This window comes from Bufo gargarizans, chromosome 5, assembly GCF_014858855.1.
Source record: "Bufo gargarizans isolate SCDJY-AF-19 chromosome 5, ASM1485885v1, whole genome shotgun sequence".
NCBI lineage: Eukaryota > Metazoa > Chordata > Amphibia > Anura > Bufonidae > Bufo > Bufo gargarizans.
This window is the reverse complement of record NC_058084.1, coordinates 229,625,240-229,649,440: the sequence shown is the minus strand read 5'-3', so window position 1 is coordinate 229,649,440 and position 24,201 is coordinate 229,625,240. Positions and strand designations below refer to the sequence as shown.

Sequence of the window (24,201 nt, the reverse complement as noted above, 5' to 3'; positions counted from 1 at the left end):
CTGAGTTTCACGAAGTAGCTCATATCCGACAGTATATTCTAACATAGAGGCGTTCCCATGGTGATGGGGACGCTTCAAGTTAAAATATACCATCGGATTGGAGAAAACTCCAATCCGATGGTATAAAAGAACTCCAGACTTTACATTGAATGTCAATGGGAACGGATCCGTTTGAAATGGCACCATATTGTGTCAACATCAAACGGATCCGTCCCCATTGACTTGCATTGTAATTCAGGACGGATCCGTTTGGCTCCGCACGGCCAGCCAGACACCAAAACGACTTTTTTTCATGTCCGTGGATCCTCCAAAAATCAAGGAAGACCCACGGACGAAAAAAAGGTCACGGATCACGGACCTACGGACCCCGTTTTTGCAGACTGTGAAAATAAACTGTCGTGTGCATGAGGCCAAAGAGTGTAAAACTAACCCTAACATTATCTTCAATTATATAAATGATAAAAAATATAAATCTGATGGTGTATGCCCTTTACAGAGTGATGAGGAAGGAGTTGCAGACAGCGATGAGGAGAAAGCAAAGATAATAAATATTTTTTCTCCACTGTATTCACTGAGGAAAATAATCTGTCAGAGGAAATGCACAATGTAAAAGTAAATTCTCCTATAAAAAGGTGCCCTGTCTTTCCCAGGAAGAAGTACAGCAATTAAGTAATGTCATCTGACAGTTTATTTTCCTCAGTAAATACAGTGAAGAAAAAACTATTTAATAGATTTGTTTTCTACTCATTGATGTCTGCAACTTCCCCCTCATTACTCTGTAAAGGGCCAACACCTTCAGATTTATACTTTTTACCATTTATATAATTAAAGAACATGTATTCAGGAAAATAAACTGTCAGATGAAATGCAGAATGTAAAAGTAAATTCCACATTAAAAGTGCCCTGTCTGACCCATAAAGAAGTACAGCGGTGTTAAAAAGATAAAAATAGACAAATTGCCAGGACCAGAGGGCATACACCCCTGTATCCTAAGAAAATTAATAATGTCATAGCCAGACCTTATTATGGTGTCCTAACTAAGGGCAACATAATTAAGTGACTGATTCGATTAGCAAAATGCTGGGCCACTTTCTTTAAATGACCCAGTCAATCTGCCAACATCTTGTATTGAAGAGCTCCAGCTGATAATGATGAGTCATGAATATTCATGAGCTCCTGACTCTCACCGCCCACCTGGTGCTGGATGACAGTTTGTTTCCATATTAATCAGCAGCAGGTGGGCAGGGGAGTGGCTATATCTCTGAATTAAATATACGCTGGACTCAATGACATCACGCCGGACTTAAATCAGCTCATTAGCATGCAACATCTTTGTGTGTATATTATGAGGTAACCATCTGTCACACCAGTAAGTGAATACATCTAAGGTACTTTTTAGTAGTTAATGATTGTATATAATTAGTTAGATTATAATCAAATATCCACATGACAGGTTCCCTTTAACCTCCTCTCGTCTCGCTAACGCCGAAAGGCGTCAATGCTGCGGCGCTGCCAGGTCACACTAACGCCGATTGGCGTCATCTCGCGTGAGCCGAGATTTCCTGTGAACGCGCGCACACAGGCGCGCGCGCTCACAGGAACGGAAGGTAAGCGAGTGGCTCTCCAGCATGCCAGCGGCGATCGCTCGCTGGCAGGCTGGAGATCCGAATTTTTTAACCCCTAACAGGTATATTAGACGCTGTTTTCATAACAGCGTCTAATATACCTCCTACCTGGTCCTCTGGTGGTCCCTTTTGTTAGGATCGACCACCAGAGGACTCAGGTAGGTCAGTACAGTCGCACCAAACACTACACTACACCCCCCCCCCGTCACTTATTAACCCCTTATAAACCCCTGATCACCCCATATAAACTCCCTGATCACCCCCCTGTCATTGATCACCGCCCTGTCATTGATCACCCCCCCTGTCAGGCTCCGTTCAGACGTCCGTATGATTTTTACGGATCCACGGATACATGGATCGGATCCGCAAAAAGCATACGGACGTCTGAATGGAGCCTTACAGGGGGGTGATCAATGACAGGCGGGTGATCACCCATATACACTCCCTGATCACCCCCTGTCATTGATCACTTCCCTGTAAGGCTCCATTCAGACGTCCGCATGATTTTTACGGATCCATGGATACATGGATCGGATCCGCAAAACACATGCGGACGTCTGAATGGAGCCTTACAGGGGGTGATCAATGACAGGCGGGTGATCACCCATATACACTCCCTGATCACCCCCCTGTCATTGATAACCCCCCTGTAAGGCTCCATTCAGACGTCAGCATGCGTTTTGTGGATCCGATCCATGTATCCATGGATCCGTAAAAAATCATGCGGATGTCTGAATGGAGCCTTACAGGGGGGGTGATCAGTGACAGGGGGGTGATCACCCTGATTACCCTGATCACCCCCTGTCATTGATAACCCCCCTGTAAGGCTCCATTCAGACGTCCGCATGCGTTTTGTGGATCCGATCCATGGATCCGTAAAAAATCATGCGGATGTCTGAATGGAGCCTTACAGGGGGGGTGATCAATGACAGGGGGGTGATCAATGACAGGCGGGTGATCACCCATATACACTCCCTGATCACCCCCTGTCACTGATCACCCCCCCTGTAAGGCTCCATTCAGACATCCGCATGATTTTTTACGGATCCATGGATACATGGATCGGATCCACAAAACACATGCGGATGTCTGAATGGAGCCTTACAGGGGGGGTGATCAGTGACAGGGGGGTGATCACCCTGATTACCCTGATCACCCCCTGTCATTGATAACCCCCCTGTAAGGCTCCATTCAGACGTCCGCATGCGTTTTGTGGATCCGATACATGTATCCATGGATCCGTAAAAAATCATGCGGATGTCTGAATGGAGCCTTACAGGGGGGGTGATCAGTGACAGGGGGGTGATCACCCTGATCACCCCCTGTCATTGATAACCCCCCTGTAAGGCTCCATTCAGACGTCCGCATGCGTTCTGTGGATCCGATACATGTATCCATGGATCCGTAAAAAATCATGCGGATGTCTGAATGGAGCTTTACAGGGGGGGTGATCAGTGACAGGGGGGTGATCACCCTGATTACCCTGATCACCCCCTGTCATTGATAACCCCCCTGTAAGGCTCCATTCAGACGTCCGCATGCGTTTTGTGGATCCGATACATGTATCCATGGATCCGTAAAAAATCATGTGGATGTCTGAATGGAGCCTTACAGGGGGGGTGATCAGTGACAGGGGGGTGATCACCCTGATTACCCTGATCACCCCCTGTCATTGATAACCCCCCTGTAAGGCTCCATTCAGACGTCCGCATGCGTTCTGTGGATCCGATACATGTATCCATGGATCCGTAAAAAATCATGCGGATGTCTGAATGGAGCCTTACAGGGGGGGTGATCAGTGACAGGGGGGTGATCAGGGAGTCTATATGGGTGATCACCCCCCTGTCATTGATCACCCCCCTGTCATTGATCACCCCCCCCCCCCCCCCTGGTAAGGCTCCATTCAGACATTTTTTTTGGCACAAGTTAGCGGAAATTTTTTGTTTGTTTTTGTTTTTTCTTACAAAGTCTCATATTCCACTAACTTGTGTCAAAAAATAAAATCTCACATGGACGCACCATACCCCTCACGGAATCCAAATGCGTAAACATTTTTAGACATTTATATTCCAGACTTCTTCTCACGCTTTAGGGCCCCTAAAAAGCCAGGGCAGTATAAATACCCCACATGTGACCCCATTTCGGAAAGAAGACACCCCAAGGTATTCCGTGAGGGGCATATTGAGTCCATGAAAGATTGAAATTTTTGTCCTAAGTTAGCGGAAAGTGAGACTTTGTGAGGAAAAAAACAAAAAAAAATCAATATCCGCTAACTTATGCAAAAAAAAATAAAAAATTCTAGGAACTCGCCAGGCCCCTCATTGAATACCTTGGGGTGTCTTCTTTCCAAAGTGGGGTCACATGTGGGGTATTTATACTGCCCTGGCTTTTTAGGGGCCCGAAAGTGTGAGAAGAAGTCTGGGATCCAAATGTCTAAAAATGCCCTCCTAAAAGGAATTTGGGCCCCTTTGCGCATCTAGGCTGCAAAAAAAGTGTCACACATGTGGTATCGCCGTACTCAGGAGAAGTTGGGGAATGTGTTTTGGGGTGTCATTTTACATATACCCATGCTGGGTGAGAAAAATATCTTGGTCAAATGCCAACTTTGTATAAAAAAATGGGAAAAGTTGTCTTTTGCCAAGATATTTCTCTCACCCAGCATGGGTATATGTAAAATGACACCCCAAAACACATTCCCCAACTTCTCCTGAGTACGGCGATACCACATGTGTGACACTTTTTTGCTGCCAAGGTGGGCAAAGGGGCACATATTGCAAAGTGCACCTTTCGGATTTCACCGGCCATTTTTTACAGATTTTGATTGCAAGGTACTTCTTACACATTTGGGCCCCTAAATTGCCAGGGCAGTATAACTACGCCACAAGTGACCCCATTTTGGAAAGAAGACACCCCAAGGTATTCCGTGAGGGGCATGGCGAGTTCCTAGAATTTTTTATTTTTTGTCACAAGTTAGCGGAAAATGATGATTTTTCTTTTATTTTCTTTTTTCCTTACAAAGTCTCATATTCCACTAACTTGCGACAAAAAATAAAAAATTCTAGGAACTCGCCATGCCCCTCACGGAATACCTTGGGGTGTCTTCTTTCCAAAATGGGGTCACTTGTGGGGTAGTTATACTGCCCTGGCAATTTAGGGGCCCAAATGTGTGAGAAGAACTTTGCAATCAAAATGTGTAAAAAATGCCCTGCAAAATCCGAAAGGTGCACTTTGGAATATGTGCCCCTTTGCCCACCTTGGCAGCAAAAAAGTGTGACACATCTGGTATCGCCGTACTCAGGAGAAGTTGGGGAATGTGTTTTGGGGTGTCATTTTACATATACCCATGCTGGGTGACAAAAATATCTTGGCAAAAGACAACTTTTCCCATTTTTTTATACAAAGTTGGCATTTGACCAAGATATTTTTCTCACCCAGCATGGGTATATGTAAAATGACACCCCAAAACACATTCCCCAACTTCTCCTAAGTACGGCGATACCAGATGTGTGACACTTTTTTGATGCCAAGGTGGGCAAAGGGGCACATATTCCAAAGTGCACCTTTCGGATTTCACCGGCCATTTTTTACACATTTTGATTGCAAAGTACTTCTCACACATTTGGGCCCCTAAATTGCCAGGGCAGTATAACTACGCCAAAAGTGACCCCATTTTGGAAAGAAGACACCCCAAGGTATTCCGTGAGGGGCATGGCAAGTTTTTAGAATTTTTTATTTTTTGTCGCAAGTTAGTGGAATATGAGACTTTGTAAGAAAAAAAAAAAAAATAAAAATCATCATCATTTTCCGCTAACTTGTGACAAAAAATAAAAAGTTCTATGAACTCACTATGCCCATCAGCGAATACCTTAGGGTGTCTACTTTCCGAAATGGGGTCATTTGTGGGGGTTTTCTACTGTTTGGGCATTGTAGAACCTCAGGAAACATGACAGGTGCTCAGAAAGTCAGAGCTGTTTCAAAAAGCGGAAATTCACATTTTTGTACCATAGTTTGCAAATGCTATAACTTTTACCCAAAGCATTTTTTTTTTGCCCAAACATTTTTTTTTTATCAAAGACATGTAGAACAATAAATTTGGCGAAAAATGTATATATGGATGTCGTTTTTTTTGCAAAATTTTACAGCTGAAAGTGAAAAATGTCATTTTTTTGCAAAAAAATCGTTAAATTTCGATTAATAACAAAAAAAGTAAAAATGTCAGCGGCAATAAAATACCACCAAATGAAAGCTCCATTAGTGAGAAGAAAAGGAGGTAAAATTCATTTGGGTGGTAAGTTGCATGACCGAGCAATAAACCGCTAAAGTTGTGGAGTGCCGATTTGTAAAAAAGGGCCTGGTCACTAGGGGGGTATAAACCTGTGGTCCTTAAGTGGTTAAGGACTCTATACTGACAGGGAGTGTTCCACAGTATTGGTGCATGGCAAATATGCTGCCAATATTCAAAAGAGGTCCAAAAACAAAGCCCGGAAACTATAGGCCAGTAACATCTGTCATGGGTAAAATGTTTGAAGGTTTTCTAACATATGCTATCTTTGAGTACCTTAATGAAAATAAGCAAATAACGCCATATCAGCATGGCTTCATGAGGGATCAGTCATGTCAAACTAATTTAATCAATTAGTAAGTTCTAGACTTGACAGCAGCGAATCAATGAATGTCGTATATCTGGACTTCTCCAAAGCACTCAACACTGTACCACATAAAAGGTTAGTATATAAAATGAGAATGCTTGCACTGGGAGAAAATGTCTGTATGTGGGTAATTAACTTGCTTAGTGATTGGGTCACTGTCACTAGTGGCGTACCTCAGGGGTCAGTATTGTGTCATATTCTCTTCAATATATTTACTAATGATCTTGTAGAAGGCTTGCACAGTAAAATATATTTTTTTGCAGCTGACACTAAACTGTGTAAAGTAATTAACACAGAATAGGACGGCACATTGCTACAGATATGGATCTGGATAGATTTTAGGCTTGGGCAAATAAGTGGCAGATGAGGATTAACACTGACATATGTAAGGTTATGCACATGGGAAGGAATAATGCAAGTCACTAGAACATACTAAATGGTAAAACACTGGGTAACACTGACATGGAAAAGGACATATAGATTCTAGTGAACAGCAAACTAAGCTGTAGAAACCAGTGGCAACTTGTCACGGCTGAGGATGGGGAAATCCTCAGCCGTGCGATGCCAGAAGATGTTAACCGCTGCTCGGCCAGGTCAGAAAGAATTGGGGAGCAGGTCACCTCCTAATACATCCCGAATCCGTCCCTAACTCCTAGCTGCATGGGCCGACCTTGAAGGTAGGAGGGCCCATGCTCAGGAACCTCGGATCCCTACTCACCCTCCGACCGGTCCCTGAACTAGGAGTAGGGTAAGACGACCTGTTCCTTCTGGAGACCGAGGAACAGGAGTCCCACTGGCCAATCTGCAAGGAATGGGGGAACAAATACAGGCCTATGGATATGGCAGGTGCTGCACTAGTTCCAGCCACCTGCCACAGCCTTGCTGACTGGATCCGTGTGCAGGCAAGCTGAAGTCCACAACAATACTAAATGAACTCAGCACAAACATATCCACACACAGGAACCCAGATCCATAGCTGCACCGAATAATAAAGGAAAACATAAACTGAACATCACACGGCTGAGGATTTCCCCATCCTCAGCCATGACAGTATGACCACAAGGGTGGCCCCCACTGGCAGGTGATATAACACAGGAGGCTACTCCAGCTAGTCATGGCTGAAGTACCCCTCAGACTGGAGATGTGTGGCAAACGTGTCCTGGGAGCCGGCCAAAAGGCAGAGACACTGCCACTACATGTACATCAAACCAAACGTTGCCACGGGCAGCTACAGTGAAGGGAAAATGTCAGAGTGCACACCAAACATAAAACAGAGTGCACACCAGACATTCAGAGTGCATAAATACACACACACACACACACACACACAACTCCAAGGCAACCGCACACATACCTGTTGTCCGTAGCAACCACACTTGAGGCAGACAGCAAAGTGCCCCCAGATGCGGTTGACACAACAAACCAAACCAAACCGCGGGCAACTGTATGCGGCTCCCAAGGAGTCACGGCCATAAACATGGTCGTGACACAACTGCTGCCAAGGCCAATAAGATAATGGGTTGCATCAAAAGGGGCCTAGATGCCCATGATGAGAACATAGTCCTACCACTTTACAAATCACTAGTCAGACCACACATGTGATGGTGAGTTCACTAAAAGAGTTCAAGAGGGATGTATTTCTGGAGTATAATAATATTACAGGCTATAGCTACTAGAAATGGGTCATTGATCCAGGGAGTTATTCTAATTGCCTGATTGGAGTCGGGATGGATTTTTTTCCCTCCTTAAGTGAGGAAAATTGGCTTCTACCTCACCTTTTTTTTTTCCTCTGTATCAACTTGCAGGATACCAGGCTGAATTAGATGGACACAGGTCTTTTTTCGGCCCTATAAACTATGTTACTATGTTATTTTAAGGTTAATTTTACTCTCTTTGGCAATTAATCTCTCAGTCTCTAGTTTGGCTGCTTTCATTTGTCTTTTACACATTCTATTTTTTTCCTTATAGTTTTCTAATGTTTCCTCGCTACCCTCCTGTTGTGATTTTTGCCAAGAAGTTATGCAAAAATTACTGAAACACTGAACAGTTGGACATGTGCATTCAAAACTTTACAGAAGGTCACATTAATGGGGTTGTTTCACTTCAGTAAGTTTCATTTATCATCTAGAGAAAGTGAATAAAAGGCACTTACTAATATATTGTGATTATCCATATTACTTCCTTTGCTGGCTGGATTCATTTTTCCATCACATTATACACTGCTCATTTCCATGGTTACAGACCTCCCATCAGTGGTGGTCATGCTTGCACACTATAGGAAAAAGTGTCAGCCTCTCTGGTGGCAGAGAACACGGGAGCGCATATAGGCTAGTGCTTTTTACTATATTGTGCAAGCACGACCACCACTGATGGATTGCAGGGTGGTCTGCAACCATGGAAATGAGCAGTGTATAATGTGATATAAAAATTAATCCAGCCAGCAAAGGATGCAATATGGATAATAACAGTATATTAGTAGGTGGCTTGTAAAAACTTTCTCTACATGATAAATGCCACTTAATAAAGTGAGACTAGCCCTTTTAAAGGGGTATTCTCAACACTCTATTCCATACTTACCTGCTCCCGGCCCGCTGTCCACTTCCTGGTTTCGGCACTCAGCAGGGGGGTGGGCTCCATCATGATTGAAGTCTTCTCCCGGCAAGGCTGCGCTCTGTACTGAACGCGCACGCTGAGGCCGCGCATGCGCCCTGTTGACTTCTTCCTGGCCAGTATACTATACTGGCCAGGAAGAAATCACCATAGCCCATGCGCGGCCTCGGCTTGTGCTTTCCGGAATGCGTGCGGCTGGCCGGAAGAAGAGAAGAAGTCGTCTGCGCATGTGCGGCCACCGCGATTCCTGAGAGGAGCGGTGGCCGTAACCGGGGGAGACAGAAGACAACAGTCAGATAAGTATATGTTTATTTTCTTCTAAGGGGTGGGAATTTGTTAATTAAATATATTTAGAAAAATTATCACTGCTAAATCATTAACAGATTTAACAGTGATCATTAAGATGGGAATACCCCTTTAAGTTCACCTGTAAAGGTTAGAGTGCTTGTTAGGTTCATCCTGAAATTTCACCGACAAGCCAAATATCCCTAAGTGTTTGTGAGTAGTCCATGTACATCCGGAAATGCACAGCATTGTGCAAGTCTAACTAAGTGATACACGTAAAAACGTAGCTGCTGTTTTCAATGCTTACCAAAAAGGGTTGTCTGGAAATAAATAACTTTTCACAGGTGCCCTAATCTTACCTGGCGCTATGAAAAGATTCATAGTGTCTGCATAGTTGAATATGGTCCACAACTCACCTCCACTTAAAGTGTCATGTTATTTTTTCATAATTTTTTTTTTTTTTTTTTAGCATATGTTACTGCTGCTGCAGCATTATCCATAAAGCAAGCTTTAGTTTCTTCACATACGGTACCACTGTTTTCTTGGAGCTTTTCCCTTAGTTGCGACTGTTTTGAACCCTACATTATGGGGAGCTTCTCAAGATGGCTCCTCTTCCAGTTCTCTGAGGTCAAAACTGCCTTCCCTCACTTCCCATACACACTTGTTTTAGCCATCAACTTCCTGCCAGCCAATCAGATTAGATTACTCAGGGTAACTCCTCCTCACTCAGGAGCCTAATGCAGGCATGCAGTGTGAAGGACCACTGTCTTCTGTTGTGTTTTCTAATGCCACCATTTATTATGACATACCATGTAGTGGGAAATGGGAAAAAAAATCTAAATGGGGTGGAAATGGAAAACAGCTACAATTCTTCCACAGTTTTACAGGCGTTGTCCCTACGGCGTCCCTTTGTGGTAAAACTGACCTGTGCCCTTCATTCTTTGGGTCAGTATGATTACACATATGTACAGGTTTTCTATGTCTAAATAATAAAATAAAAAAATGAAAACTTAAAAAAAAAAAAAAAAAAAATATTACCATCACCATATTCTGATTCACATAACTTTTGTATAATTATGTCTACTGAGCTGTGTGGGGGCTCATTTTTAGCGGGAGGATCTGTAGTTTTTATTGATACCATTTTGGAGTGTGTGTCTTTTTTATCACATTTTATTTAAAAATTTGGGTAAGAGAAACAATGAAAAAATGGCGAATGGGCCATTTTGATTCTTTTTTTCCAATAAGCCATTCGCTGTATTGGCAAAATAATTTAAAATTTTCATAGTATGGGCCATGATGTTTATATTTTTTATCTATTATTTATGTGTTTTTTTTGTTCTAAGGAAAGGGGGTAATTTAAATTGTTATATTTTTTATATTACTTTACAAAAGTGATTTGTGTTCCCTGAGGATGCACAGGTTGCCTTATCTACCGTCGTGCTCCGTGATAAGTAACCAGATGTAGCTACAGATGTAGCAGGGGTAACACACACACTCTTAAAGGGAACCTGTCACCTGGCTTTTGGGTATAGAGCTGAGGATATGGGTTGCTAGATGGACGCTAGCACATCCGCAATACCCAGTCCCCATAGCTCTGTGTGCTTTTATTGTGTTAAAAAAACTGATTTGATACATATGCAAATTAACCTGAGATGAGTCCTGTATGTGAGATGAGTCAGGGACAGGACTCATCTCAGGTTAATTTGCATATGTATCAAATCTTTTTTATACGCAATTAAAGCACACAGAACTATGGGGACTGGGTATTGCGGATGTGCTAGCGGCCATCTAGCAACCCATGTCCTCAGCTCTATACACAAAATCCCGGTGACAGGTTCCCTTTAACTCAAATTTTTTAACTCATTGTGTTATCTTGAAACAAAAGCCATTGAAAAGCAATTGCTTAACGCATTTAGTTGCATTTAGTTTAGATAACATGTCTCATAAAGCATGTGTGTTAACCCTGCTACATCCGTAATAGTCAAGTAAAGTTCAGGAAAAAGTGGGATGGACGCAGTAAAGCCTATATTTACACTTGGGATACAGTTTACAACTGCCTGCATTTCACCATGCATCTCAGAGTATTGTTTATTGTTTCTTGTTGTGACCACATGGCACTGTAATTTCTACAGTTTATGTTAATGTTTGTAATATTGTTTGGCTGGGTGCCTATTTACAGCCCTCTCTCTTCGGAGAGCTAAAATAAATATTGTATGTTGTATATTGGGGGGAGGGAGCATGAGGGTGTGGAGAGGGAGGGACTCCTCTGTGCAATGTCCTTGTTCAGTACTGATGGGGTTTTAATGGCTGTTTAGTGGGCACAAAAAAATTTAAGGATATCCGGGTATAGAAGATTCTTTCTTATAAACTCTGGGGACCATAGAAGTGCTTTCTTGGAATGTCAGAGGTGTGTGTTATGCTACTAAAAGGATTGCTCTTTTTGACTATCTTAGGAAGCTTCCACCATCACTCATTGGTATACAGAAAACCCATATGACGACCGATAATGTGAGATGGCTCCATAAATCGTAGACGGGCATAGAATACCACTCTGTATATTCCACCTTTTCCAAGGGGGTTTGCCTATTTGTGCACAAAAATGTACCATTTTTCCCACTGAGGTCTAAGAAAGACAAGAAGGGATGTTACGTAGCTGTACATTGCTTAATATATAATGTGGAGAATTTTTGGCAGATTGCCCTCAGCTACCCTTATTAATTAAGGGGGACTTTAATAATTACTTGGATATAGCATTAGATAAACTCCCTATTAAGCCTCTGCTTCTGACGAACACTACCACATCCTTTGGTAGACTCATAGGAGAATGGTTCACTATGGATATTTGGTGTCTTAAGAACCTAGAGGTGCAGAGATATTCATGTGAGTTCACCATGTATACATCCTTATCTAGGATTGATTTAGCATTGTGTAATGATATCATATTGCCTCATGTATCTGGTTCCAAGTTCTCCGCAGGACATTATCTGATCACTACCCAGTCAATGTCACTTTGCAATTGAGAACTATGTGTTGTGGGGGCCCTAGGATGTGGTGATTAAATCCATTTGGCTACATTAGATTAATCTGTATGATGTTAGGAGTCATATTAGAGAGTATTATCCTCAGGATAGGTCATCAATATCTGATCAGCAGGTGCTCCATCAATATATATTGCCTGCACAACTCCTTTATTAATGCCCTCAATATTGTAATACTGGGTAATAAATTGTGTGGAGATAGTGACTAAATTCTCAGCTGCATTAATGTTTCGATTACATCCTGTCTTGTTTGGTAGTTTTCTATATGTTTAGCTCTGTTGATTAGGCCTGCACTGTATTCCCTGGCCCTAAGTTTGAAACCAATGACGTAATATTCCTGTTTCAGTAGCCCAGGCTGGGGGAAGGTTCCCTTAACCACTTCAGCCCCGCTAGGTGAAACCCCCTTCATGACCAGGCCACTTTTTACACTTCGGCACTACACTCCTTTCACCGTTTATCGCTCGGTCATGCAACTTACCACCCAAATGAATTTTACCTCCTTTTCTTCTCACTAATGGAGCTTTTATTTGGTGGTATTTTATTGCTGCTGACATTTTTACTTTTTTTGTTATTAATCAAAATGTAACGATTTTTTTGCAAAAAAATGACATTTTTCACTTTCAATTTTGCAAAAAAAACGACATCCATATATAAATTTTTCGCTAAATTTATAGTTCTACATGTCTTTGATAAAAAAAAAATATGTTTGGGCAAAAAAAAAAAATGGTTTGGGTAAAAGTTATAGCATTTACAAACTATGGTACAAAAATGTGAATTTCCGCTTTTTGAAACGGCTCTGATTTTCTGAGCACCTGTCATGTTTCCTGAGGTTCTACAATGCCCAAACAGTATAACTACCCCACAAATGACCCCATTTCGGAAAGTAGACACCCTAAGGTATTCGCTGATGGGCATAGTGAGTTCATAGAACTTTTTATTTTTTGTCACAAGTTAGCGGAAAATGATGATGATTTTTTCTTTTTTTTTTCTTACAAAGTCTCATATTCCACTAACTTGCGACAAAAAATAAAAAATTCTAGGAACTCACCATGCCCCTCACAGAATACCTTGGGGTGTCTTCTTTCTAAAATGGGGTCACTTGTGGGGTAGTTATACTGCCCTGGGTATTTAGGGGCCCAAATGTGTGAGAAGAACTTTGCAATCGAAATGTGTAAGAAATGACCGGTGAAATCCGAAAGGTGCACTTTGGAATATGCGCCCATTTGCCCACCTTGGCAGCAAAAAAGTGTCACACATCTGGTATCGCCGTACTCAGGAGAAGTTGGGGAATGTGTTTTGGGGTGTCATTTTACATATACCCATGCTGGGTGAGAGAAATATCTTGGCAAAAGACAACTTTTCCCATTTTTTTATACAAAGTTGGCATTTGACCAAGATATTTTTCTCACCCAGCATGGGTATATGTAAAATGACACCACAAAACACATTCCCCAACTTCTCCTGAGTACGGCGATACCAGATGTGTCACACTTTTTTGCTGCCAAGGTGGGCAAAGGGGCACATATTCCAAAGTGCGCCTTTCGGATTTTGCAGGGCATTTTTTAGACATTTTGATTGCAAGGTACTTCTCACACATTTGGGCCCCTAAATTGCCAGGGCAGTATAACTACGCCACAAGTGACCCCATTTTGGAAAGAAGACACCCTAAGGTATTCCGTGAGGGGCACTGCGAGTTCCTAGAATTTTTTATTTTTTGTCACAAGTTAGCGGAAAATGATGATTTATTTATTTTCTTTTTTCTTACAAAGTCTCATATTCCACTAACTTGCGACAAAAAATAAAAAATTCTAGGAACTCACCATGCCCCTCACAGTAAACCTTGGGGTGTCTTCTTTCCAAAATGGGGTCACTTGTGGGGTAGTTATACTGCCCTGGCAATTTAGGGGCCCATATGTGTGAGAAGTACTTTGCAATCAAAATGTGTAAAAAATGGCCTGCAAAATCCGAAAGGTGCACTTTGGAATATGTGCCCCTTTGCCCACCTTGGCATCAAAAAAGTGTCACACATCTGGTATCGCCGTACTCAGGAGAAGTTGGGGAATGTGTTTTGGGGTGCCATTTTACATATACCCATGCTGGGTGAGAGAAATATGTTGGCAAAAGACAACTTTTCCCATTTTTTTATACAAAGTTGGCATTTGACCAAGATATTTATCTCACCCAGCATGGGTATATGTAAAATGACACCCCAAAACACATTCCCCAACTTCTTCTGAGTACGGCGATACCAGATGTGTCACACTTTTTTGCAGCCTAGATGCGCAAAGGGGCCCAAATTCCTTTTAGGAGGGCATTTTTAGACATTTGGATCCCAGACTTCTTCTCACGCTTTAGGGCCCCTAAAAAGCCAGGGCAGTATAAATACCCCACATGTGACCCCACTTTGGAAAGAAGACACCCCAAGGTATCCAATGAGGGGCCTGGCAAGTTCATAGAATTTTTTTTTTTTTCGCATAAGTTAGCGGAAATTGATTTTTTTTTTTGTTTTTTCTCACAAAGTCTCACTTTCCGCTAACTTAGGACAAAAATTTCCATCTTTCATGGACTCAATATGCCCCTCAGCAAATACCTTGGGGTGTCTTCTTTCCAAAATGGGGTCAGTTGTGGGGTGTTTGTACTGCCCTGGCATTTGAGGGTCTCCGCAATCATTACATGTATGGCCAGCATTAGGAGTTTCTGCTATTCTCCTTATATTGAGCATACAGGTAATGAGATTTTTTTTTCCGTTCAGCCTCTGGGCTGAAAGAAAAAAATGAACGGCACAGATTTCTTCATTCACATCGATCAATGTGGATGAAAAAATCTCTGCCAAAAAAAAAAATGGAGGGGAAAGGCGTCTGCCAGGACATAGGAGCTCCGCCCTACATCCATACCCACTTAGCTCGTATGCCCTGGCAAACCAGATTTCTCCATTCGCATCAATCGATGTGGATGAATAAATCATTGCCGGGATTTTTATATATATATATATATATATATACAAAGTGCTTGCCAAAGCATAGGAACGCCGCCTCCTCCTCAGCTCGTATGCCTCGGCAAACGTATCTGTCACTGCAGAGGAGAAAATCCCGTCTTGCAGCGCTGCATACACCGACTTGCGTGTAATCTGACAGCAGCGCAATGCTTCTGTCAGAATGCACATCGGTGCTGCAGCTAGTAGATCGGTTGGTCCACCTGGAAGGTAAAAAGACAAAAAAAAAAAAAAAAAAAGCAAAAACCAGGCCACAACGCAATAATTTTATTAACTTTGGAACAGAACATGTAACTTTAACTTTTGGAACTAAACATTAACCTGTTTGCTTACCTGTTGTTTTTTTTTTTTTTCGTTTTTTTTGTGTTTTTTTACCTTTATAGAACAAACCTCTCCTTCCCCATGGGTCAATGTGCAAAGCGCAAATCGCCCAAAGATGTGGCGAAGTGCGTTATGCACTTTGTCCCATGTGAAAGGAGACGTTTGCAGCAGCTGTGAGTGAATGGGCCCTAATAGCCCTGTGTGCCTATCCTGGTGAGATGTGATCCCTATGCTAGGTGTACCTGTGTGTGGTACTTTCGGAAACACTCCCCTAAGCATAGGGCAGGGTGGTCGGGACAGTCAGGACAGAAATAGCGGGTGTCACGCCTTATTCCACTCCTGCTACAGACACGACATTTTTTTCGGGGTGGCGGTCGGTTTGAGGTACCAGCAACGACACTGGGGAAGTGTCGCTCGTGTAGACGGCTAACTACACTGGTGGATGGGGCCACGGAACCTCCTGGATACAGGAGGTTCGCGATGATCTCTTCCTGAAATTTGAGGAAGGATCCAGTTCTCCCAGCCTTACTGTAGAGAACAAAACTATTGTACAGAGCCAATTGAATTAAATATACAGACACCTTCTTATACCAGCGTCTGGTGCGTCGGGAAACTAAATACGGAGCCAACATCTGGTCATTGAAGTCGACCCCTCCCATGTGGAGGTTATAGTCGTGGACTGAGAGGGGCTTTTCAATGACACGGGTTGCTCGCTCAATTTGGATTGTCGTGTCTGCGTGAATGGAGGAGAGCATGTAAACGTCACGCTTGTCTCTCCATTTCACCGCGAGCAGTTCTTCGTTACACAGTGCGGCCCTCTGCCCCCTTGCAAGACGGGTGGCTAACGAGCCGTTGGGGGAAGCCCGCGCGACTAGTTCGCGCGGTACCACAGGCGCCAATCCGTTCTAGAAACAAATGCCTAAAGAGGGCCACACTTGTGTAGAAATTGTCCACATAAAGATGGTACCCCTTGCCGAATAAGGGTGACACCAAGTCCCAAACTGTCTTCCCACTGCTCCCCAGGTAGTCAGGGCAACCGACCGGCTCCAGGGTCTGATCTTTTCCCTCATAGACCCGAAATTTGTGGGTATAGCCTGTGGCCCTTTCACAGAGCTTATACAATTTGACCCCATACCGGGCGCGCTTGCTTGGGATGTATTGTTTGAAGCCAAGGCGCCCGGTAAAATGTATCAGGGACTCGTCTATGCAGATGTTTTGCTCAGGGGTATACAAATCTGCAAATTTCTGGTTGAAATGGTCTATGAGGGGCCGAATTTTGTGGAGCCGGTCAAAAGCAGGGTGGCCCCTGGGACGGGAGGCGGTGTTGTCGCTAAAGTGCAGGAAACGCAGGATGACCTCAAATCGTGTCCTGGACATAGCAGCAGAGAACATGGGCATGTGATGAATCGGGTTCGTGGACCAATATGACCTCAATTCATGCTTTTTTGTCAGGCCCATGTTGAGGAGGAGGCCCAGAAAAGTTTTAAATTCGGAAACTTGGACTGGTTTCCACCGGAAAGGCTGGGCATAAAAGCTTTCCGGGTTAGCGGTGATAAATTGTGTGGCATACCTGTTTGTCTCTGCCACGACTAAGTCTAAAAGCTCCGCAGTCAAGAACAGCTCAAAAAATCCCAGGGCCGAATCGATCTGAGCTGTCTCAACCCGAACTCCAGACTGGGCGGTGAAAGGGAAAACTACGGGTGCGGCTGAAGTTGGGGACTGCCAATCAGGGTTTGCCAGCACCTCTGGGATTCTAGGGGCTCTACGGGCACGTCTTTGCGGTGGCTGCGACGGGGTCACTACTGCACGTGCCACCGTACCAGCTTCAACTGCCCTTCTGGTGCTCGCTACTTCACCAGGTTGTACGGCAGTGCTGGTACTAGGTCCAGGAAGGGCTGGGCTGCTGGTGTATGCCTCACCACGTAATCCGACAGCACCAGCCCCACTCTGCTGCTCTTGAAGCGGATCCTGCGCAACCTGCGGTCTAGCGACACGGGGCCGGGTACGCCTGGTGCTATCAGGGACCTCAGCCTCCTCGTCCGAACTTTGGGTCAGAGAGCCACTGCTTTCTACAGGTTCGTATTCTGACCCGCTGGATTCATCAGATGAGGGTTCCCACTCCTCATCCGACTGGGTCAGAAGCCTGTAGGCCTCTTCAGAAGAATACCCCCTGTTAGACATGTGGGCAACTAAATTTCGGGGTATTCCCTGAGACTACCCAAGAAAAAAAAAGCAAGCCTGTCTTACAAATGGGAGGCTAGCGAAGTACCGGAGGCTGCTGCGGTTGATAAAAAATATCAAAACTGATTTTTTTATCGCCGCAGTGCGTGTAAAGTGAATGTGCAGCGATCAAAAAAAAAATAATTTTTTTTTGTCACTGCGGTGGGGCGGGCGTGGGTGTACGCACGTGTGGGCGACCGATCAGGCCTGATCGGGCAAACACTGCGTTTTGGGTGGAGGGCGAACTAAAGTGACACTAGTACAATTATAGATCTGACCGTGATCAGTTTTGATCACTTCCAGATACTATAAAAGTACAAATGCTGATTAGCGATACGCTAATCAGCGAATAACGGACTGCGGTGCGGTGGGCTGGGCGCTAACCGATCCCTAAACTACCTAACCAAGGGGCCTAAACTATACTGAAACCTAACGGTCAATACCAGTGAAAAAAAAAAGTGACAGTTTGCACTGATCACTTTTTTCCTTTCACTAGTGATTGACAGGGGGGGATAAAAGGGGTGATCAAAGGGTTAATTGGGGTGATCTGGGGGCTAAATGTGGTGTGGTGGGTACTCACAGTAATGATGTGCTCCTCTGCTCCTCTGCTGGAACCAACCGACCAAAAGAAGGAGCAGAGGAGCACAGCAGCCATATAACCCCATCATATTTACTAATATGTGGGGTTATATGGCTGCTGATTGGTTTTTTTGAAAATCAGCAGCCTGCCAGCCAATGATCGTGGCCGGCAGGCTGCTGACGAAATACTCTGCTGCGAAATGCCGGCCCGCGATGCGCATGCGCGGGCCGGCTGTGACGTAATCTCGCGTCTCGCGAGAGGACGCGCCGATGCGTCCAGGAGGAACTAATCAACCACCTCCCGGACGCATCGGTGCGTACAGCGGTCGGGAGGTGGTTAAGTTGGCAGATTCTTTACAATATGTTTACAGTTATTGCTAGTGGTATAGATGCCACAGTGTGATCATGATGTGCACATCTTGGTTCAATAAAGCTTACAGGAATTTAATTATATGCTACTACTGGATTATCTCTCTGTTTGGATCCTTCATATTATGGAAAGATTCATACTCACCTGCTCCCTGAAGCGTGGGTCCTTCACACTGACTCAAGTGTGTCCATCTTCTGGTCCACAGCTTACTTCCTCTCTGATAGGAGCATGATCATCTGCTCCACTGCAGCCAATGATTGGCTTCAACAGTGACACATCTACAAGAGACACATCACCACTGAAGCCAGTTATTGGCTGCAGCAGAGCAGATAACCATGCTTGTGCAGGTGACAAATTAAACAAGCTGCAGACCAAAAGATGGACACACACAAGCCGTATGAAGGACCAGAGTGGTGGGAGTAGGTAAGTATGATTCTTTCCATAGCAGATACAGGCTGCAGGCAACTGTGAAAAGTTACTTTTTGTATTCCTGAACAACACCTTTAATGATGCCTTCCTGTTCTGCCAGGCAATTCCAAGATGACTGCAGGCATGCCCAGTAGTGAACTTCCTCTTTTGGTCTTTGGAGGAGGTACTTAATACTGAGCATGTGCAGTACAGTTTCTGGCATTGTAAATAAGGGCATTGGAGCAGCATGAACATATCTAGTATAAGGACAGGGAAGAACACAGAAGGGGTGAGATCTGATTTTCTATCACCACTAGAACATGCTGCTTATCACAGTTTGTTGATAAATAAGGGCCTTAGGAAGACAGAACATAAAATATATTTATGGTTAACATTTCTATTTTTTGTAAATCTCTTTTTATTGTTTCATAGCTTATAAGCACAGGTACAAAAAATTACATAATTTCTTATACAGTGATCACCATATGCATGTACATTGTTGTAAATTACATTACGCATGTGATTATACCTATAAGCATATTTTTGTCAGAATATAAAGTCGTTACATATATTTAACAACAAGTAAAGGGTAGTAAGGAGGGGAGAATGTAAAATAAAACTATAAGGAGAGGATGAAATAATAAAGGGGAGAGTATTAACTGGAAGGCTCTCTAATGACATGAAATTTAATAACCCTGTATAGGCTGTGTATAGAGTGATGTAGGAAATGTAAATATGTCTGAGTCTACATAGAATGAACCAAATCTCCCTATAAGTCATATCTGCACATAGGGTTCTTAGTCCTATTCCAAAACCTGTATAGAGGTTTCACGAAACCCACTCCGACCATGCCCTACATTTGCAAGTGGGCTGGTGAGTGCTATAGAGGAACATCTGTCAGGTCATTTCAGATATCTACTGAGTCTAGAACCTCAGAGTCTCTGACAGCCTGAGACCTTTTCCAGAGAAACCAAGTCTCTAGATCAGGCATGTCCAAACTGCGGCCCTCCAGCTGCTGCTAAACTACAACTCCCAGCATGCCTGGATAGCTTACAGCTATTAGGGCATGCTGGGAGTTGTAGTTTAGCAACAGCTGGAGGGCCGCAGTTTGGACATGCCTGCTCTAGATATTTAAGTCTACTGCTATGGATCCATCCCACCATCTCCTCCATTCTGTGAAGCTGGTGTATTTTGTTAAACCACATTTTCAGATCTGGCAGAGAAGTGTCCCTCCATTTTGTTGGGATTATATGAGTAGGGAGATCTGCCTTTGAAGGCCTGAAGTTAGCAGTAGGGATCCAAAGCAGTACAAGCTCAGGAGAAAAAGTTATATATGTTGAACAAATGGCGTTAATGGTACTCTCTACATCTTTCCAGAACTGTTTTATTAAGGGGCAAGACCACCAAATATGGATCATAGATCCCACCTCTGATTGGCATCTCCAACAACGATCTGAGGGAGAAAGTCCTATAGAACATAAATACTCAGGAGTTTTGTACCATCTAGTAATAGTTTTATAGGAGTTTTCTTGATAGCGAACACAAAAGGAAAAACCTTGTGCATGGGAGAGGACATATGTAGATTCTGCCACTGAGAGGCTCCTCCCTAGGTCTTTTTCCCACTGACGTAAATAGTATTGTTTGTGTATAGTGCGTTCGGATAGCAAGTTGTTATATGTGACTGAGAGCGACTTCTTCAAAGTTGAAGGAAGGGTAGTAAAGTTTTCTAGCCAAGTGGGCTCCAAAAACGTGTGGTCTGATGTTTTATCATATTTCCTGCATGTGTTTTTAAAATCCCAGTTTGACATGAGCTTCTTCTAATGATAAGAATCTGTTATTTTATGTTACTTCACCTATTCTGACATTACCCCATAGGTGCCACCAACTTTTATCTCCCCCTCCCACTTTGTCAAATAAGTAAGGAAGGACATTTAGTGGAGTTATTTTTGATATCTTGTTTACCCTTAGTGAAGTCACTGTAGAGTTACGATAACAGACTAGCATACTTTTTGTCAGTGTGCACATTTTCTGGCAAAGAGTTAGCAGAGCTGTTGGTAGCCACATCAGAGCTTGTCTATGTATACCTAAAAGAGTCCTCTCTATAGCAAGAAAGGGAGCTTGTATTTTTTCATTTGCCAAGAGCGCCCATCTAGCCAAATGAATGGCTCTGTTATATATGGCCATATCAGGTAATGATATACCACCTTTGTGTTTCTTCTGGGCAAGAAGTTGATAGGCTAATCTGGGTCTTTAGTTTTCCTGAGAAAATATGTAAATACTCTCCTGATTTGTGTTAGAAAGGATGTAGGGATGTGTATCGGGAGGGCTTGGAATAGATATAATAATTTGGGCAAGACAAACGTGGCCAACAGGTTTTTCCTACCAAACCAGGACATAAAAGGCACCTTTAATGAAGAAACAAAGGATCTGGTCTTAGTAAGTAATGGGGTGTAATTGAGTCTGAACAGCAAATTCAAGTCCGCTGGGACATTGACACCCAGAAACTTGATTGCAGTTGTTGGCCATTTAAACGGGGAAGAACGTTTGAGTGCGTCTAGGATCTTATTTGGAATGTTAATCTGCAGGGCTTCCGATTTGGAGAAATTAATCTTAAAATTAGAGACTACGCTGTATTGGTCAAATAAGGACATAATGGCGGGGAGGGCTTCTTCAGGATTAGAAATTATGATTAGCAGGTCATCTGCAAATGCTGCAGTCCTGTGATGGCATTGGCCTAGGGAAACACCTTGAATTTTGTCTGATTGTCTAATTCTTAGAAGGAACATCTCCAAACATAAAATAAAAAGGGTGGGTGAGAGAGGGCATCCTTGCCTAGTCCCATTTCTGATGGGGAAGGCATCCAACAGGGCACCATTTACCAATACCTGGTGGTTAACATTTCTAAACTTTATTTATATGAAATTTAACAAATTAATTGCATAGTTTAATTTTATTTTTATTTTAAAAGCTGGAGTTATTTCTACTGACTCCACCCAAAACTAACGTTGACTCCAACTCCACAGCCTTGGGTGTAAGACAACAGTAGTTATATGACTGATATGTTGCATTTTGCACTCTATGTACACAAGAGGAAATTGAGTAACTTACATGTTTTTGACGTTGCTGGATGAAAAACTTTTTTCTTCTGAATGAGATTTTTAAAATGTTTACCCTAAAAAAAAAGAAAAAAAAATGACAGCATTTATAATCAAGTGTTTTATTTTCTTTAGGAAGCAAAAAGAATATGACAAACAGATATTATATTCAATAAAATGTATGTGGAAAACCGTCACTCTTCACCTGGTAGTATACTTAAAGAGCAATGTAGACAGATTGGTAGGTAAAAGTGTGGATTTATTAAATATCAATATCGATAGTATAGGGTATATTATAGTGAGACGGGGGATCTTATACGTACATTCATAGGGTTGGATTTAAAAGGTAATGTTCAGTAATAGTAACATAGTAACATAGTACATAGTAACATAGTAACATAGTACATAAGGCCGAATAAAGACATCTGTCCATCCAGTTCGGCCTGCCATCCTGCAAGTTGATCCAGAGGAAGGCAAACAAAAAAAAACCTGTGAGGCAGAAGCCAATTTTCCCCACCTTAGGGGAATAAAAAATTCCTTCCCAACTCCAATCAGGCAATCAGAATAACTCCCTGGATCAACGACCCCTCTCTAGTAGCTATAGCCTGTAATATTATTACGCTCCAGAAATACATCCAGGCTCCTCTTGAATTCCTTTATTGTACTTACCATCACCACCTCCTCAGGCAGAGAGTTCCATAGTCTCACTGCTCTTACCGTAAAGAATCCTTTTCTATGTTTGTGTACAAACCTTCTTTCCTCCAGATGAAGAGGATGTCCCCTCATCACAGTCACAGTCCTGGGAATGAATAGATGAAGGGATAGATCTCAGTATTGACCCCTGATATATTTATACATATTAATTAGATCTCCCCTCAGTCGTCTTTTTTCTAAAGTGAATAGCCCTAATTTTAATAATCTTTCAGGGTACTGTAGTTGCCCCATTCCATGTATTACTTTAGATGCCCTCCTCTGGTAACCACCTTAATAAAAAGATGTAAAAATTGAAAAAATAAACCATAAAATGCTAAATATAAAATGTGAAATATAAAAATGGGAGTACAGGTATATCAATACAGTAGTCATTCAGCGGTGATTTCCACCTTCAATGGTTTGCTGGCACTCTGGTGGATAGATATCCCGTATGAACAGTTTGTAGATAGGTGAAGTAACAATAAGAAAAAATAAGGCAAGGTAAATGTTTGTTACTTGTAGTACCTCCCTGTAAGGGATTACTGGCCGGTCACTGTTAATGGCAATAAGAAAAAATAAGAAAAAAGAGGGGGTTGGGGGTATCAGTAGGGTGCTGAACCTAGTGCACCCTGACTATAGTTTACCTTCTTTGTAAGGTGCAAGTGTCCTGGCTGTTGGTGAGCCCTTACTGCGCTCCGTGATGGCCGCTCGGCTGTTTCGGCATCCCACGTGGATGTGACGTCACCTGTATGGCGTCTCACGTGTCTTCACTCCGTTTGGTTCGCGATCGCTGTATAGTGATCTTTTTGATCCAATTGGAAGGTAAAGTCAGTTGATTGGAAGCACTTTCAGGATGATATGCAAGCGGGTTTGTGGGGGAATTACCATACGTGTTTCGAAGGTCTGAGCTGCCTCCTTCATCAGTGGTATCCCACTATCTGCCATTGTGCAGGCTTTGGATCTGTTAAAAACCTGGGCTGGATCCGATTGTTTGGAGGTGGTGTCCCACATAGTATTAGTTTTGCCTTTCTTTTTTTTTTTTTCTTTCTTTTTTTTTCGTTCTCTCATTTCGATTGGATAGGGAACTGATTTTTCATGGTGGGATGTTGCTGTGGCGGTCTTCTATTAAGGATTGGAGTGTTTAGATGGAGATTCCATGGTGTTGTGGAAATTTTATTAGGATGTGTATTTAATATATTGTGTATTGTCATCATGTCTCTCAGTGTCAGGGTAAACCATTGGAGTGGATATCTTCCCGTGTATGTCCTGTAAAGGAACGTGCGTTTGATGTCTCTAGTGCACCTGATCAGCCGCTG

At 43.0% G+C, this 24,201-nt stretch overlaps 1 protein-coding gene across 8 annotated transcripts in view; it reads right to left on the bottom strand.

Annotated features, from left to right (window-relative positions):
- Positions 1 to 24,201, bottom strand: part of PTPN3 (protein tyrosine phosphatase non-receptor type 3) — a 1,297,151-nt gene that overhangs the window by 560,583 nt on the left and 712,367 nt on the right. For all 8 annotated transcript variants that reach the window (XM_044294788.1, XM_044294784.1, XM_044294789.1 and 5 more), the window contains one exon: positions 22,206 to 22,269. In XM_044294788.1, the coding sequence (XP_044150723.1) occupies positions 22,206 to 22,269 (64 nt within the window). The remainder of the gene's footprint in view (positions 1 to 22,205; positions 22,270 to 24,201) is intronic.